Raw genomic sequence first — 17,122 nt, 5'->3', positions numbered from 1 at the left:
GCAACCTTGTGGTTGAGAGCCCACTGGCCCATGTGTGAATCCAACCCGCATCCTTTGGAGTTAGGAGCATGGAGCTCTAACTGCCTGAGCCACCGGGCCGGCCCCCCCTCCACTTTCCATGGTATAATCTACAGGATCAGAAGTAGAGCCGCTTAGAACCAGGCTGTGTTTTCTTTCTCATATTTTTATTTCTCACTTGAATCACTTGTCTTAAAAAGTACCCAAAACTTGTTTTTTGGAAAGCAGATTGTTTCTTCCACACTGAGTGCATTAACAATTTTTGTTTGTTTGTTTACCCTGGCAATATAAACTACGGAAACCTTAATCTTATCTGTTAGTTTCTATTAGCAAAGAGCTAAATGTGCGGGAGCCTGTTTTAAAATGATTGACAGTATCCAAGTGCTGGCACTGTCACTTCCACTGAGCCATTCTTCCATTCATTTCTTCCCTTCCCTAAAGTTCTCTCTTCCCTCCATCACTCTAGTTAATACTGCGAGAAGTTCTTTATATTGCTACAGCAATGTCTCGTTTTTCATATGTTTTCCTGTTTTTGTTTCATTCTTACAGGAACCCTGTAAAAATAGATGGATTCACATTATTTTACCTATTTTCACATTAAAACGACACACGTGTACATTAAACGACTTGACCAAGATAAGGAAGTAGAGCTGGAACCTGACCACAGTGTTCTGGCTCCAAATGGGTTTTCAGTCTCCTCAGGTTATACCACTCTGTTGTCCGCAACCTGCTGTAGTGTACTGTTGCATTAGAAAAAGTGGACTATGTACTCAATTTGTTGTGATGTGTAGTTGAATGTCAAATTGTGGATCAGATTTAGCACCAAATAATTTTCTTCTAAGTCATATGCATATTTTAAATGATTAAACCTTTCTTTACAAGGGAATTTTATTAACTAGCCAATACCATATTGTATAGCTGATTCTTTTTGTTTCAAATATCTCTCTGCTTAGTAACCAAATTTCATATAAGTTGGTACAGCTCATGAATGTGGGGGAAAAAGTTATCATTATGCCCCTTGTCCACTTTAATAATCACTACAAATTTCACAAAATATCCCTGCAATTTTGTTCTTTTTGTAAACCAATTTTTTTCCTATTCCCACCAGTTTCCCAGGAGGATTGTCATATTTACTCACCCATGGCTCACATTGAAAAAGTAGATTATTAAAGAAAGGGATTGCTAACCATACATTTGCAAGCTATGTTTTAGGAGATGACCTTTTTAACCCAGATAGTCGTATGACCCCACTTAAGATTTTGGGTATAAACCAGGATTTGAAGGATGAAGCTGGAAGATGCTTCTCAGAAGTTACAAGGCAACGTTAATAGTCTCCACTATAACAAAATACCCAACATCCCCCCAAATTCTGTACATATCTAAGTATCACCCAAATTCTGAGAAAAAAGTCCCGCTCCAATCTTATTGGGTAGGCATAGAACGTTATTTTAATCATTCTGTTCTACTCCCAATGGAAAAATAGTCTACTGTCATGAAACTAGTTGCTGATAGAGAAAACAAGCTTTAGTACATTCTGGCTCGAGACTACCGGTTCTGGACCATTCTTCTCAGTCGGGTTGGCAACCACTCTACTTGTACTCTTTGTGCCTGTTACAATTTTTAAACAATTTGCTCTAATTCTCAGACAGAATTCTCTTAGGTCGATTCTAAAAGAACTGCAATTTTCCAACTTGAGTGCATATCGGTATGGGTACTTGTCAAAATTCAGATAGCCCCAAATTTTCGACTCAGAGGGTTTGGGGTAGGGCCCAGCGATTTGAGTGTCAACACGCTGGGCAGAAAACGCTGGATGGAAGACACGGCCGCGGGGAGGGGAGGTAACTGTTTACCGTTGCTCGGGCACCAATGTTCAACAGCTGTAGCCTTGGACTGGACACCTTCAACCCGCCTCACAGTGTCGCCAGCCTGGCCTCGGGACAGGATGACACCAACAATATCTCACACCCCAGATAGAGCCTGGGAACTGCTTCTCAGGGGTTTCCGCTACCCACGTGGTCACCCTGGGCAACCTCAAAGTCGACTGGAAAGACCAAAGTAAATGTGTAACGAATGTCTGGGCTGAAGCTGGCAAAGGTCTAATCAGTCATTTTGAAGTTTAAATCTGAAAATGATTCTTTAAGAAAAAAATAACCACCCCACTCCCCGCAAAAAGGAGATTTGCGTCCGGAGGTGAAAGCTAGGGGCGGTACTTCCGGGTCAGGTGGGAAGGCTGCCTCGACCTTCCTCGCCGCTCGGCCATTTTGTCCCAGTCAGTCGGAGGCTGCGGCTGCAGAGGAACCACCCGAAGAGAAGCTGCAAAGATGCTGTCCGTGCGCGTCGCCGCGGCCGTGGCCCGCACCCTCCCTCGGCGGGCCGGGCTGGTGAGCGCAGAGAACCGGCGGGAGGGAGGTGGCCCGGTGGGGTGCAGGCGGGTGGGTGACTGCGCTAGATCGGGAGCTTTTCCTGCAAGGAGGGTGAGGGGCTGTGCCGGGCGCCGCCATCTTGCACCGCTGGCCGGCGGTGCAGGGCTGGCGGCCGAAGAGCCCTTTTGCTCGTCATCCGTGCGGGATGGTGCAGAGTGGTGGGGGGGAGACGGTGACCTTGATGCTGTCCAGAGATGGGGTCTCAGGAGGATTCTTGTCTTCTGCTGAGAGCGGCCCGCGAGGGGCCTTGGGTGAAGGTCAGGGATTGGGCGCTAGTAGGTGTCCGAGGCCTGCTTCGAAACGGCGATGCTCGGGCCCGCTGATTCTCCGCGACTCCCTTGCTGAAGGTCAGAGAGAGCAAGCTGGGGAAGCCTGACATTGTATGAAGGTCAGCAGGCCCCGGCATTTCACCTCTGCCGCGAGGGGTTCAGAGGAAAGCAACAAATAGAGGTGGTTTTCTGAATACTTCGCAAGTCAGTCTCTTAGTGCTGAAATACTGAATACTGAAACGATTGTGAAAACACCGCACAGGTGCACATATGCTTTTCATGTGACTGATACCTTGACAGCAGTGAAGCTGGCTTCTAAATGGTCTCGGTCTGGCAGAAGACAGCTTTGTGGTAGTTTGACGTGTTTTAAGACTTCGTTCCTGGGTAATTGTTAGACCGTGATTGCGAACTCGAGGAAAATAGAACATAGGTTGGAAAATACTTGTGAAAAGTTAATGCCCTTCATTACTTAATCTCCCTTGAACTGAAGAACCTAACCCTTAAGTCCTCTGTAAACGCTTTTACATTTACTTTTTTTTTCCGTCTTAAAAGTAGTCCCTATTTGAAAGGTGAAATTAACATACTGATCCTTTTAGTGCCATAACAACCGCTGGTAGCATCTTGTAGCATCTTGGATTTCTGTTGGCAAATCAAAGCATTTTTAGTGCTTTTCATCCAGATCCTATAGAAGCTTCAGAATGGACACAGCATTACAATTCAAAGGAGGGGTCCAGATTGTTGCAGGTTTTGTTGAAGGCAGTATAAAAAAACAAGTTGCAGATGCCAAACCTCTTAGTTTCTAATCAAATTCCAACATCTACAGGTTTTTGTTTGCTTGGGATTTTGTTTTTGTTTTTTTAAATAGGAAATCTAGTGAGATTTGCCCCTTTTAGGAAACAGTTTATCTTATTGACAATTTCCACAACTCAGTTGAATTATATCTAAAGTGAAACTAATAGTACCTGATATGTTTAAAGGGAAAGATACTTGTTAACTGTTGTGAGTACTTACAATGTATTAGGAACTGTAATAGACTTTCATATATGTCAAAAGGTATTTCCTCATGCGATAGTCTTCCAATTTTAGGCAAAATATTTTGAATATAATTAATATTTTTACTGATAACTTGATCAGTTAAGCCTGCATTTAAGCTTGCCAGTTTTATAAAGTCTGTTTTGAAAATCAGATTTTTAAAAATATACTTGCTCTAGGTCTCCAAACATGCTTTGGGATCATCTTTCATTGCTGCAAGGAACCTCCATGCCACCAACACTCGTCTTCAGAAGACTGGTAAGTAATTATTTCTAAGTCTACATCACACTTACTCTCTTCTCATTAAACGAAAAATAAGTTACATAGTTGTTACAGTTTTTTTCCCCATTTGTTAATTTTTTCTCAATTTTAGTTATTACAGAATGTCATATGCTTAACCTATAATGTACTAGTTAGCCCTGTCAGTAGATTTGCTTGTTCTAGTGAAATGAACTACATTTATTATATATATTTCTCTTTTGATGTTAGTACAGCTTCTTTGTTCTGATAATGTTCCCTTGGCTGCAAACAGAATGTACACATGTCAGGTGGTGGGCACTCCTTCGGATCTTTGATTTTCTTTTTTTTTTTTTTCCCTTTTCTAAAACACGAGACAAAAGGGAGCACTTTTTAACCTCTGTTTTTCAAAGGCAGTAGCTGCTAATCTATGAATTTTCACTTTGCAAATTTGGTAGAGAAGTAGAGAGGGAAGCATAGGAACCAAAGGAGTAGAAGGTAGAAAATATTTATTTTGATTTTATTTGCTTATTTGGTTTACATTTGTCTTGTGAAGTTTTCTTTCAGTCACTTGGGTTCACTGTCATAGTAGTAGGTACCAAGCTTTTGAATAGAAGCATATATATTACATTTTAGAATGTAATTTGATTATTATGATCCCGAAACTATAGTTTTTATAGTTGGGGAAATGGGTTTTGAAAAGATTTTGGGACCAGATCATTTTTGTAATAGAGTTGTCCTCTCACTAGGCACTGCTGAGATGTCCTCTATTCTTGAGGAACGCATTCTTGGAGCTGATACCTCTGTTGACCTTGAAGAGACGGGGCGCGTCTTAAGTATTGGTGACGGTATTGCCCGCGTACATGGGCTGAGGAATGTTCAAGCAGAAGAAATGGTAGAGTTTTCTTCAGGCTTAAAGGTAAATTATAAAGTGAAATTTTGCTGTTTTAGGACTGGCGTCTTCATTTAGTTATTCATTTAGTAAATCAGAGATTGTCCAATTTTTTTTTTTTTTTTTTTTTAACTTAAAATCTCAATCTGCTTCAGTGGTTTAGGAGGAGGGGGTTTTGGTCATTGTCATATGTTGTGAAAAGAATAAATTTAAGGGTTTTGGTTAACCAAGTTTTTATTCTAGGGACTGACTGATTTACATATAGGTTATATCCACTAGCTCCTAAATATACACTTTAGTAAACCTTTACCCAAATTCTAAGACGTTTGAGTCTGTTCTTTGTAGCTGTTAAGATCATCTTATACAAAAGCATTTGATAACTTCAACAAAATTCATTTCTGGTGGAAAGCTGAAAGTCACTGACTTTGTATTTCTAGTAAGAGTAGATCTGTTATTGAGAGGTGAATTAGTGGTGTCGCTATCAGAAGCTCTCTGGCGATATAAGTCCACTTCTTTTTGTTAGGTTGCGCCTAGTGGGCCAGTGGGATGAGAAACAAAAGTTGTAGAATCATGGGTTCTCTGAGGAAGGCAGAGCCCAATAATCTGGATGGACCAGGAGCAGCGGGATTATCCGCTAAACCCACAGAGAGGGGAACAGAGCGTCTTGGTCTTGTTAGTGTGTGGTATGGAAAAAGAGCCACTTAAGGTGGAAGACTAATTATACAGCCAAAAATTCTATCAGTATCTGTAAAACCTTGGCTAAAAATTTAAGCCTTTTTTTTTTTTTTTTTTTTTTTTTTTTTTTTAATCTCAGTGTATATATCTTATATATCTTTGGAAGGTTAGGCTGTAATAGGTGAACTCTTGAATTTCCTTTTAGCTTTTAAGAGTCTTGATGTACACTGTCCAATAGAACTATCTTCAATGATGGAAATACTCTGTATCTGTCCTGTTTAATATGGTAACTATACGTATGAGACCATTGAGCCTATAAAACATGACTAAAGAATAATTGAAATTTAAGAAGCCATATGTGGTTGGTGACTTAATGTTGAACATCAGAGATTTTAAAGATTATGTACCTCCAATGATACTCCATTATAGTCTTCTGTTTATTCTAAGCACTTCTCCAGAGCTTTCATTACTGACCAGACTCAGATCTGGAATAGCCTTATTGTTTTAGTCATGATTTAGGGACCTAAAATCTTACCATTTTGAAATACAATTGTAATGATGAGAGGTGACCCAGTACTGTTATATTGTAAAAATTTGTTCTTTCTTGGGTAGCTTTTAATTTCACTTTCTACTCACCTGACAAGTAGAGATTCTGATTAGATAATTGAACTGTGTATGGCGAATCTCAAAGATCAAAAGATGTAATAACCAAAGGAAATGATTGGAAAAAGCTTAACCTGTTCAGTTTCTTTGCTTTGAGTTCTCTGGTACGGAGCTTGATAGGTTTGTAATGTTACTCTTAAGATTATTTAAGGGAACATGTTACTATTTTAAAAGTCTTAACCAAAGAAGATTGTTATTGGAGAAACATGAGTAAACCCAGACCTAAAGGACAATACTGCTTTTTCCTCTCCCTATTTCATATCATGTAGTATTAGCATATAGGAAGGAAAGCCCCTCAGGCTTCATTGGTGTTCAATGTGTCTTCCATGTAGGGTATGTCTCTGAACTTGGAACCCGACAATGTGGGTGTTGTCGTGTTTGGAAATGATAAACTAATTAAGGAAGGAGATATTGTGAAGCGAACAGGAGCCATTGTGGACGTTCCAGTTGGCGAGGAGCTGTTGGGTCGTGTAGTAGATGCCCTTGGAAATGCCATTGATGGAAAGGTGGGTTTATCATTTATTAGATGTGGTTGTAGCTTCTAACAAACATCAAAGCTGATTGTTCTGGCTTCCATTTTATTAACAGGGTCCAATTGGTTCCAAGACGCGTAGGCGAGTTGGCCTGAAAGCACCTGGGATCATTCCTAGAATCTCTGTGCGGGAACCAATGCAGACTGGCATTAAGGCTGTGGATAGTTTGGTGCCAATTGGTCGTGGTCAGCGTGAGCTAATTATTGGTGACCGACAGACTGGGTAAAGACTCAATAGCTTATTAAAAGTTCTAACTAAAATTGGCTCTATGGAAAGATTACATTTTAGGCTTGGAATGGGAGAGTAGAATGTGAAAGTACAGATCAGTCATAGTAGTGAAATTTTAATTGGGAAATCCTTTGAAGTGTTTATTTAGTAAGATTTGTGTTTACTTTCTTTTTAAAGCAAAACATCAATTGCTATTGACACAATCATTAACCAGAAACGTTTCAATGAAGGAACTGATGAAAAGAAGAAGCTGTACTGTATCTATGTCGCTATTGGTCAGAAGAGATCCACTGTTGCTCAGTTGGTGAAGAGACTGACAGATGCAGGTATTAAAGAACTTCAGTTCCATGGGTCGGAGTCCTATAGCTGTCAGTCTTAGGATAGCGTCCGCTTAATGAAGACTGATTTTAATTACTCTCTAATGAACTGGACTTTCTACTAATACAATCAAGTAAAACAAAACAACAAGAAAAAATAGCATAAAACAATGAATTTTAAGGTTTTATCAGTTTCTTTCAAATAGAAGCTATTTGGTTCTGGTTTATCTTTTTAAAAATTTATTTTTCAATTATCGTTGACATACAATATTAGGTTCTGGTTAATCTTGATAGTAAATCACTTGGAGGTAAAGCACTCATAATTTTTATTATAGTAGCTTCTAATTTAAAAACCATATTGACAACTTTGTAAAACCTAAAATCTGTTTTTTTCTCAGATGCCATGAAGTACACCATTGTGGTTTCAGCTACTGCTTCTGATGCTGCCCCACTGCAGTACCTGGCTCCTTATTCTGGCTGTTCTATGGGCGAATATTTCAGGGATAATGGCAAACATGCTTTGATCATCTATGACGACTTATCCAAACAGGTCAAAAGAAATGTATTTTTAGGATCTGTTTGTACATTTGTACCACAGTGCAAGTTGACAAATGTATTATAACTTCTGTCTAACAGGCGAATTTCACAACGCTTTTCTGTATTGTAGGCTGTTGCTTACCGTCAGATGTCTCTGCTGCTTCGCCGGCCCCCTGGTCGTGAGGCCTATCCTGGGGATGTGTTCTACCTCCACTCCCGTCTGCTGGAGAGAGCAGCCAAAATGAACGATTCTTTCGGTGGTGGCTCCTTGACTGCTTTACCAGTCATAGAAACACAAGCTGGTGATGTGTCTGCTTACATTCCAACAAACGTCATTTCTATCACTGATGGACAGGTATTTTTATGATTAAAATAAGTGTAAAAGCTTAGGTTGATTCCAAGGCATTGTTTGAGACTAGTGGTTATGAATGATTTGTTAAAAGCCTTTTACTTTTCATTATGGAACATTTCAAATGTGTATGAAAGGCGAATAGTATAGTAAAACCCCATGCATGTCTCACCCATTTATCAATTCATGGTATATATAATGCACTTCATTCTTGGCTTCACTTGTACCCACCACTGTTCTTACCCCTAGATAATTTTGAGCAAATCCCAGAGGTCGTATTACTTTACCTGTATATATTTTAATAAAATGTTACCTATTTTGTTCCCCACGTCACACACATATCCTAATCTCAGCAATGGAACATGTAGGTTGATTTGGGTTGTGAAAGATTTGAGGGGCTCTGCCATAAGAAGTCACTTAGCATTCTTCCTCAGAGTTTTTAGGCTTCAGTTTTTTGAAGCACAGTGTCTTAATTTTAAATGCTTGATTTCTTTACATTTCCCAGCGTGTATATTCTTACATTGCAGATCTTCTTGGAAACAGAATTGTTCTACAAAGGCATCCGCCCTGCCATTAACGTTGGTTTGTCTGTGTCCCGTGTTGGATCTGCTGCCCAAACCAGGGCCATGAAGCAGGTAATTTGCGTTACTTTGTCAGGGAGGGGTAGCATTAGGTTAAACTCAATGTGTATTTGTATAGTGCTGTGTCGTTAAGTATTTTTGTATTGTATGAGTTAACCATTTCTGTATTTCAGGTGGCAGGTACCATGAAGCTGGAATTGGCTCAGTATCGTGAGGTTGCTGCTTTTGCTCAGTTTGGTTCTGATCTTGATGCTGCCACTCAACAACTCTTGAGTCGTGGTGTGCGTCTGACGGAGTTGCTGAAGCAAGGACAGTATTGTGAGTTGCTCTTTTCATTTGGTCAAGCTCCTACTGTGTGTTAGGCCTGGGACTATCACAGCTCCCTACAAACTGTTGTAAATGCTCTTCTCTTTCATCAGAGGCTCTGTCCTTTGAATGCAGTTGATGCCTGTTTTGTTTAATTTAAATAAATAGTTTAATTAAAAACATTTAAATGTAAATGCTACAAACTTGAAAACTGGGAAAACTTACTAAATATATTTAATACCTTTCTTTTGGTAATTAAGACCTATTAGATGTCCCGTCTTCTCCTTTCCCTCTTCCATGAGTGTGGAATTTGGCAAATTTAGAAGAACTTTAGTTTATTTATCGATGTAAAAGTTGAGCAAATTATTTACATCTAAGCAATGTAAACACTGTCAGATGATAAACAGTGCTTATGGACTATACCCCAATACTATACTTCAGGTCTTGCAAGAAAATAACTTGCCTGGGGAAGGAGGTAGGAAGGAGTTTCTCACTACGAAAGTGAGAATAGGGGATATGTAGAGAAATGTCATTAACTGGAGGAAAAAGTAAGTTTCTTACTTTGGTGACATGGCATTTATTTAACAACTCACTTGGCGTTCTTTTCTTTCTTTTCAGCTCCCATGGCTATTGAAGAACAAGTGGCTGTTATTTATGCCGGTGTAAGGGGCTACCTTGATAAACTGGAGCCCAGCAAGATCACAAAGTTCGAGAATGCTTTCTTGTCTCATGTGATCAGCCAACACCAAGCCCTGCTGGGCACTATCAGGTATGAACACAATTGATGGCTTCTTTTTTGTAAGTTTTAAGATACAAAGTCTTGTTAAAATTCTTTTTGTAGTTAGGCTAGTGGTTGAATTTTTGTCTGGGTCAGAACTGATGATCTGCTTTCATTTCCAAATAGGGCTGATGGAAAGATCTCAGAACAGTCAGATGCAAAGCTGAAAGAGATTGTAACAAACTTCTTGGCTGGATTTGAAGCTTAAACTCCTATGGATTCACATCAAATACCAGTTTGGTTTTGTCATTGTTTCTTTTAGTAATCAGTTCCATTTGTAAAAGGATTATTCTCATACTCCAGATGTACAGAAATCACATTAAAAATAAAGGTTCCATATTGCTTGGTGATTTTCTGTAGTTTGAGTGATTCTTTAAAAAAAAACACCCAGATTATTTTGAGGAATTGGTAAACATGCTTCTTTCTTAGCTTATTTTACTTGACTGACTACAGTCAGGAGCTTAGATAATTCACCGCTGAGTTCTTCGCAGGATTCTGGAGTGGTTTGTGATTAACAAGAAATTCATAAACTGGTTAGCTGGGTGTATGTGGCAAAGTTCACATTTGATAATGTTGGAAGTGTCTGGCTTCTGCCCAGAAGACTCATCTGCATAAAGAGGTACTATAAGCAAGAGAAGAATACGACAACTAAAATTTTCAAGGAAATGAAAAAAATAGTAAAGGAAGCATGAAAGATTGGGACAAAAACGGAGAAAGGAAATACCAGAATGAATAGAATTCTGCACGCTTGTCAGTATCCTATCGTTGTGTAGCTTGTTTAACATAACTTCATAAAACAGCTTTTAATTATAATGTAATCCAGTTGTTAAGGTATTTTTCGTTCTTATTTAGGAAATCTTTAGTGACGAAAGACGTATTTTATACTAAATATTAAAGGTTTGGTTTTGTCTTAAGACCTTAAGCTGTGTTATATTCGAGTTCTCCAGAGAAATATAGCAGAGGATGTGGAGAGAGATTGTGGGGGCTAACAAGTCAGAAAGGGCAGGTGGGCAGTTTGGAGACCCAGGGAAGAGTTGGGCCTGGAGGCAGAATTCTTCCTTGGTAGACCTCAGGGTTTTTCTCTTGAAAAAACCTGAGGTCTGCCAAGGTTTTTCTGGATGGGACCCACCGACGTTATGGGGAATAAGCTGCTTTACTCAAAAGTCTACTGATAAAAATTTTAAGGTGTTAATCATGTCTAAAAAATGCCTCAGAGCAACGTCTAAACTATTTGACCAAAAACTGGATACCATAGCCTAGCCAAGTTGACACATAAGACCATCACAATCGATCTGAAGTTAGGTTTTTGTGTGGAGGTCAGAAATCTATTTTCCTTTTCCATATGCATATTCAACTTTTCAGCTCCATTTATTAAATGGCTCCTCCCCACTTAACCCTGCCATGACACCTATGTCCTGTGCGGCCCTTTCCCTGGTAGTTTTGCTGAGCCAGAGCCCAGCTCATTGTATTGCAGCAGCGAACCAAGAGAAACATTCTGAGATATTTAAATGTTATTTCTTACTAATCAGACTGGTGAGATGGGAGACCTCACAGGCTGTTCTCACCAGGCGTGTCTAATATACTCTGCCTAATGGCCCTCTTGTGTGGCAGCCAAATGGCTGTCAAAATGTGTTTTTTGTATAGCTTATCACTGGTGAGTGGTTAGTGAGAAAATTAACATTGATTCAATATCTTGCAGGCAGTCCATTGAAATTTCCCCAAAGAGCTCCCTATCATCTTGCACAATAGAATTTTTAACACCAGAATCCAACCAAAGTTTAAATATTACATTTCCTTTGTCTATTTTAATTCTTAAATCTATTTTAATCTCAATTTATGATATCCCATTGGTCTTGTTTGTTTTTCATGGCAATTTTTTGAGGAGTCAACTAGGCCTGTAGAACATCTTACAAATTGAATTTGAGATCTCAAATCAGATAGTACTGCTTTTGTTCAAATTGTTCCAGCTTTGGCCATGGGGGGCTCTTTCAGTTGGCGCCTGTGCTACAATTTTGTGTGTGCGTGAGTGAATGTGTTATGTGTACACGAAGTGTGATAAAAATATGGTGAATGTTTAAAAATTTTAAGTTTAAAAATTACAGTAAAAGACACATTGCCATTAATCCCCCCTCAAAATACTCCCCTTGCTTCAAACACATCCTATCTTTCTTGCCGCTTTCTGAAGCAGTTCTGGAAGTCCTCTTTCATGAGTGTCTAGTCATTGTCGTGGCCCCGATGTCCTGAATCAATTCAAAATGGTGACCTTTCGTGGTCATTTTGACTTTGGGGAAGAGCCAGAAGTCACACGGTGCCAGACCTGGTGAATAAGGTGGATGAGGATACACCGTAATGTTTTTATTTGCCAGAAAATGCCATTATCAGAAGTGGTGTGAGACATGGAGCATTTCCATTGTGATCACAAAATACAGTGAATGCTGCTGCCAAGTGCCATCCGACAGAAAGGCAGGGACCTTCAATATGGGGAGCTGCGTGTGGAACTTGAGTAACAGTGACAAGTTTCAGCGTGTTCGGTACAGTCAGGTGTGAGCTATGGTTGAGAGAAGGTGTGTTTTAAAGTGTGCCGTAAGGCATGACCACTCCATGTCACACATCACTTCTGGTATATGGCAATTTCTGGTTAATAACATTACGGGGTGTCCTTATTCACCGGATCTGGCATCATTCGAATTCTGGCTCTTCCCCAAAGTCAAAATAATTCGGGACATCGAGGCAGCCATGAGGCAGCTACGACAGCGCAACTAAAGACATGAAAGAAGATGACCAGAACTCCAGAAAGTGGCAAGAATGACGGGTTAAGTGTGTTCAAAGCGAGGGGGAGTATTTTGAGGGGGATTAATGGCAATATGTCTTTTACTGTAATACACTTTTTAAATTTTTATTGGGGAATATTGGGGAACTGTTTCTCCAGGGCCTATCAGCTCCAAGTCTCATTGTCCTTCCATCTAGTTGTGGAGGGCGCAGCTTGCTGGCCCTTGTGAAAATCAAACCGGCAAACCTGTTAAGAGCTCGCGCTCTAACCAACTGAGCCATCTGGCTGCCCCAAATAATTTTTTATTTAAACACTCACCGTATTGTTTGATCACAGCTCATACATGTGTGCTTTCTGGCACTACAAGATGTTCCTGGCTTACTTTATATATTTCCTTCCTGAGCCCTAGAAACAATCAGTTTTGTTTTGTTTTACAAGTTCTCTATATATTTGTCCTGCGTAGGACAAATGTATCACAGATTTCCTCTCCTGTGGCTTACTGTTCACTCTTAACAGCTTTTGATGAAAAAAAGTCCCCCACATACAGTAGGCTGTGTTTTGTGACAGTAGATAGCCAAGTTTCCCCATCTTGAAACTACTTTGACCAGAAATGGATCCTTTGAGTCCCTTACCTGACTAACTTTCACTTACAAAAATTCACATTTTGATGGTCTCCACTCCAACTAACCCTTCTTAGTTGGCAGACCTCAACCACTTCACAGCTAATCTCTGGGCATTGACGCCTTCCCCTGAAGGTTTTTCCTGTATATTCTATTCCTGTCCTGTCCTGACTCTCTGCTCCATTCCTTAATCTACTCAGCTTCTAACAGTGACAAAATCCAGATTCTACCTTTGACGTTGACTTGGCAAACCTCGTAACACAGCTTACTCCTTCCCTTTTCCAGATCATGGCTTCCACTTGGCCAGGTCCTGGTTCTGGAATCCTATCTGGCTTTAGATACTTGGACAGTACCTCTGCCAGATTTGCTTCTGCTTCCTGGAAGGGAGGGATTAGACTATGGGAACTGAAATAAAAATCGGTATTTCTGTTGAGGATCATAAAGAGTTCACTGAATTCTCTGGCTGGCTCCATCATTGTCTCATCCGTGAAAGTACATGAGAGAAGACCCTTATCTTAAGGTGCTTTGGAGTTGGAGAGGTAAGATACCTAAGAGGGAACAGAAATTATAGAAAACAAAGATATGTCATATGTCAAGGGATGTGATAAAGACAAGTTCTAGAAATTCAAGAAGTGAGAAGACACAGGGCTGGAAAAGGTGGAGAAGGGGAGAGGACGTGAAACTTGAGCAGGAGGAAGAAAGCCCCAGGTAGCCTGCAAAGCACCCGCAAAAATAGGGTGGCAGGACAGAGGAGCCTGACTGAGGGGTGGGGAGGAAGCTGGGCAATGAGATGGGAAAGGTCAGGCAGAGGCTCGTGGGACTTGATTCTAATGGGCAATAGGGAAAGTTGGTTTTGTGAGGAGCGGAGAGACAAGAAAGCAGTGTTTTAAGGATGAAAGATTAAGAAGAGTAACCTGAGGTTGGATTGGCAGTGGGAAGAAAGAGGAGGTAGAGGGATGTACTCCTAGATACCAGGTTTTCAAAGGCATGAAAGGAAATGTGATTGTAGTAGGCGTTTGTTATTTTTGTCACCCATCATCCATTTATTCTATTTCAATGCAAAGATCCCTAATTCCCTCTGGGGAAATTTCCCCTTCCTCCACTGCTGAGACTATAGATGGATACAACTTTTCTGGAAAATAATTTGGCAATGTATTTCAAGAACCTTAAAAAGGTTTATATTCTTTGACCTGTAATTCAACTATGAGATGTTTTTTTCCCCAGTTTTTTTTTATGGGGATGCATGGTTTATTTAACATTAGAAAACCTACAGATTCTGTGCACCACCTTAACAGATTAAAGGAGAGAAATCCATATACTCATTAAATGCAGAAAAAGCAACCAAAATGGCACCCATGCATGTTAAAGCCTCTTAGCCAAGCAGCAGTAAAAAGGAACTTCCTTAACCTGCTAAAAGGGTATTTACCAAAAACCTTCAGGTAATTTGTCATGTGTGTCACTTAGCTGTTACTGTGTGATGAGCAGAGAATCCTTTGTTGAATTATAGGTGTTCAATTTGTGGTAACTTCCAGGGGAGATTTCAAGAAGCATCCCTTATGCCGCCATTTCTGTAATGTCAGCTATGAGGTATTTTAACAAAGATTATATAAAAGATACTTACCATAGTAATATTTCTAAAAGCATTAGGGAAATGCTAAGCAAGTATCATTATATCATATCCACTTGATGGGAAATTATGTAAAAATTAAAAACGATACTGAAGTTTCTTTTTTAATTTTTCCAAGAGGCCCAAAAAGGCATGAAGTGAAAATTAGGTCTCCCTCCCTCCTATGTCCCTCAGCCCCACCCTCTCCTCAGAGGGAACCATTTAAAATTTGTGTATGTCTATTGTTTTTCCTCCTCACCCAAATGGCAGCTTGTTTTACATGGTTTTTCCCCACTTAATAATATATGATTGTTCCATATCAACAAAGATCTTCCTCATTTTTTATGCTTGAATATGATTTTATTCTATAGATATTTCACAGTATATTCAGGTAATTCTTCATGGATGGACATACAGTTTCAAATCTTGCTAGAATAACCTCTCACTTTGCACATGGGAGAATATATCTAGCGGGTAAATTCTTTGACATGGAAATATTGGGTCAAAAGATAGGTAGGTGCATTTAAAACTTTACTGACTTGGCCAAATTTTTCTTCACAATGATTTTCAATTTTATATGCAAAAGTGTCTGGCCAGTAGTACTGTGTGCTATGGAGCTTTCTGTTAGGAAAGATATTTATAAGGACTTTAGAAAATGCTTCTGAAATTTGTTAAGTTAAAAAAGCAAGACTCAAAATTTTGTGTATATTAAGAACTTAACCATGCAAATGTATATTATTGGAAGAGGTTATGCCAAAATATTAAGTGGTTGTCTGAAATGTAGTGATCATTAAATTTCATTATTTTATAATTGGTGTAGTAGTGTTACTTAACTTTGTTGGTGGAATGTCTCAACTTTGTTATAGACCCTTGGATATAGTACACATTTTGCTTGTCTTTTTACTCAACACCTGTCCAGGTGATGAGTTTAATAAATGTTTGACGGATCAATAATATTTTCCAGCTGCGTGATCAACCATTTGCAATTTGTAATCTTGCCACCAGATGGTGGAAGAGAGTTAAAATTCAGGTATATTTGGGGCCTGACCCTGGAAAAGAAAGCACAATGTAACATGAGAGCTTGTAAGACTTCCTAAGACTTTATCCATATGTATGTATAAAATTAAAACTTAGGCAATTAGAATTGTATCTAAATTATTTGTTTTAAATCTTCAAAACGTCCAGGAAAAGTTGTGGTCCTGCCTTTGGCCCTTCAGCTTCTCTCATTTCCCCAGTTGGCACTATTTCTTACGCCTCTTGCCATTTAGCCTGTCCTGGTGCCCTCCACGGCCTCTGCTGCCTCCTGATGGTGCTGTCAGTCTTCCTTCTAACTTCACTGCTTTCCAAAGAGATGAACAACCAGATGAAAGGATGCATGCCCTTGGAGTGACCCAGTGGGTGGAGGCCACAGCTCCATCATTGTGGTTGCGGACAACTCCACAGATGAAATTGCATCACAGTGAGACTGGGAGTGACATTACCAGGCAGAATATTTTAGTTATCCTTCAAATGCCCCCAACAATTGATCTTTCTCTATGTCTGGACTGAATTAGAACCTGCTCAAGAGGCAAATGCCTTGGGATGTGAGTTGGGCATGAGCACTCAATCTTGGTACCCTTGACCTTCATCCTGTCCTCCTTGAGTAGATCTGCCCTAGGAGTGATGTGTCTTTGGCCCTGACTGACCCAGTTTAGAAGGGCAGAACTCTAAACCAGCTCTTCATCCCTTAAATACTCTGTGATCTTGGGCAAGTCAGTCAGCCTCTCTGGGCTTCAGTTTGGGCTCAGGGCTCAGAGTGCCATATTACTGCAAAGCAGGGATGAGTCCAACTTGCCCTGGGATTATGTTTATGAGGGTGTTACTGTTATGAGAGAGTGGAGGGAGAGGAAGGAAGCTCAGGGCTCCTACAGCTGGAGTGGGATTGGTAAAAAAAAGCTTTTGGGTTCTGAGAGTGGGAAATTAGAGCTGGCAAGCTATCTTTCGGGGCTGAGCTCCTGGGCACTCTGTAAGAACCCTACTAAGGGACTTAGAGTCAAGGGGGAAAGTATGAATGACTTGTTTATGACTGTTAGACTAAAACGTGGCCGAGGCTGATCTGAAGCCAGCTCACCTGGGGTCGTGCACGCGGCTCACTCAAGCGTCTACACCTCACGTGGCCGCTGGTATTGTCAGTTCTCAGGCTTTACGGAGCTGACACCCGATCCACGCGACTACCTTCTGATCAGGGGGGTACCCTCCATCACCTCGCTGAGCCTGGATTTCTCTGCGAGGAATTCGGTCGAGGGAGG

The 17,122-nt window shown here is 40.2% G+C and overlaps 1 protein-coding gene across 1 annotated transcript; it reads left to right on the top strand.

Annotated features, from left to right (window-relative positions):
* Nucleotides 1-2,281: 2,281 nt before the first annotated feature.
* ATP5F1A (ATP synthase F1 subunit alpha) lies at nucleotides 2,282-10,188 on the top strand. The gene is made up of 12 exons (XM_019739687.3): nucleotides 2,282-2,399; nucleotides 3,922-4,000; nucleotides 4,729-4,898; nucleotides 6,542-6,715; nucleotides 6,798-6,964; nucleotides 7,148-7,296; nucleotides 7,686-7,837; nucleotides 7,955-8,179; nucleotides 8,701-8,808; nucleotides 8,928-9,072; nucleotides 9,679-9,829; nucleotides 9,965-10,188. Exons 1-12 carry the CDS (start codon nucleotides 2,340-2,342, stop codon nucleotides 10,044-10,046), a joined length of 1,662 nt encoding a protein of 553 aa, XP_019595246.1. The 5' UTR covers nucleotides 2,282-2,339; the 3' UTR covers nucleotides 10,047-10,188.
* Nucleotides 10,189-17,122: the final 6,934 nt, after the last annotated feature.

This window comes from Rhinolophus sinicus, chromosome 4 (assembly GCF_057876585.1).
Source record: "Rhinolophus sinicus isolate RSI-liver-muscle chromosome 4, RSI-T2T, whole genome shotgun sequence".
Taxonomy (NCBI): Eukaryota; Metazoa; Chordata; class Mammalia; order Chiroptera; family Rhinolophidae; genus Rhinolophus; species Rhinolophus sinicus.
This window is presented reverse-complemented; position numbering and strand designations above follow the sequence as displayed.

Coding starts and splice junctions, on each gene's coding strand:
- ATP5F1A (XM_019739687.3), top strand. CDS start 2,340: ATGCTGTCCGTGCGCGTCGCCGCGGCCGTGGCCCGCACCCTCCCTCGG. Junction 2,400..3,921: donor TCCCTCGGCGGGCCGGGCTG/GTGAGCGCAGAG, acceptor TACTTGCTCTAG/GTCTCCAAACATGCTTTGGG. Junction 4,001..4,728: donor CACTCGTCTTCAGAAGACTG/GTAAGTAATTAT, acceptor TCCTCTCACTAG/GCACTGCTGAGATGTCCTCT.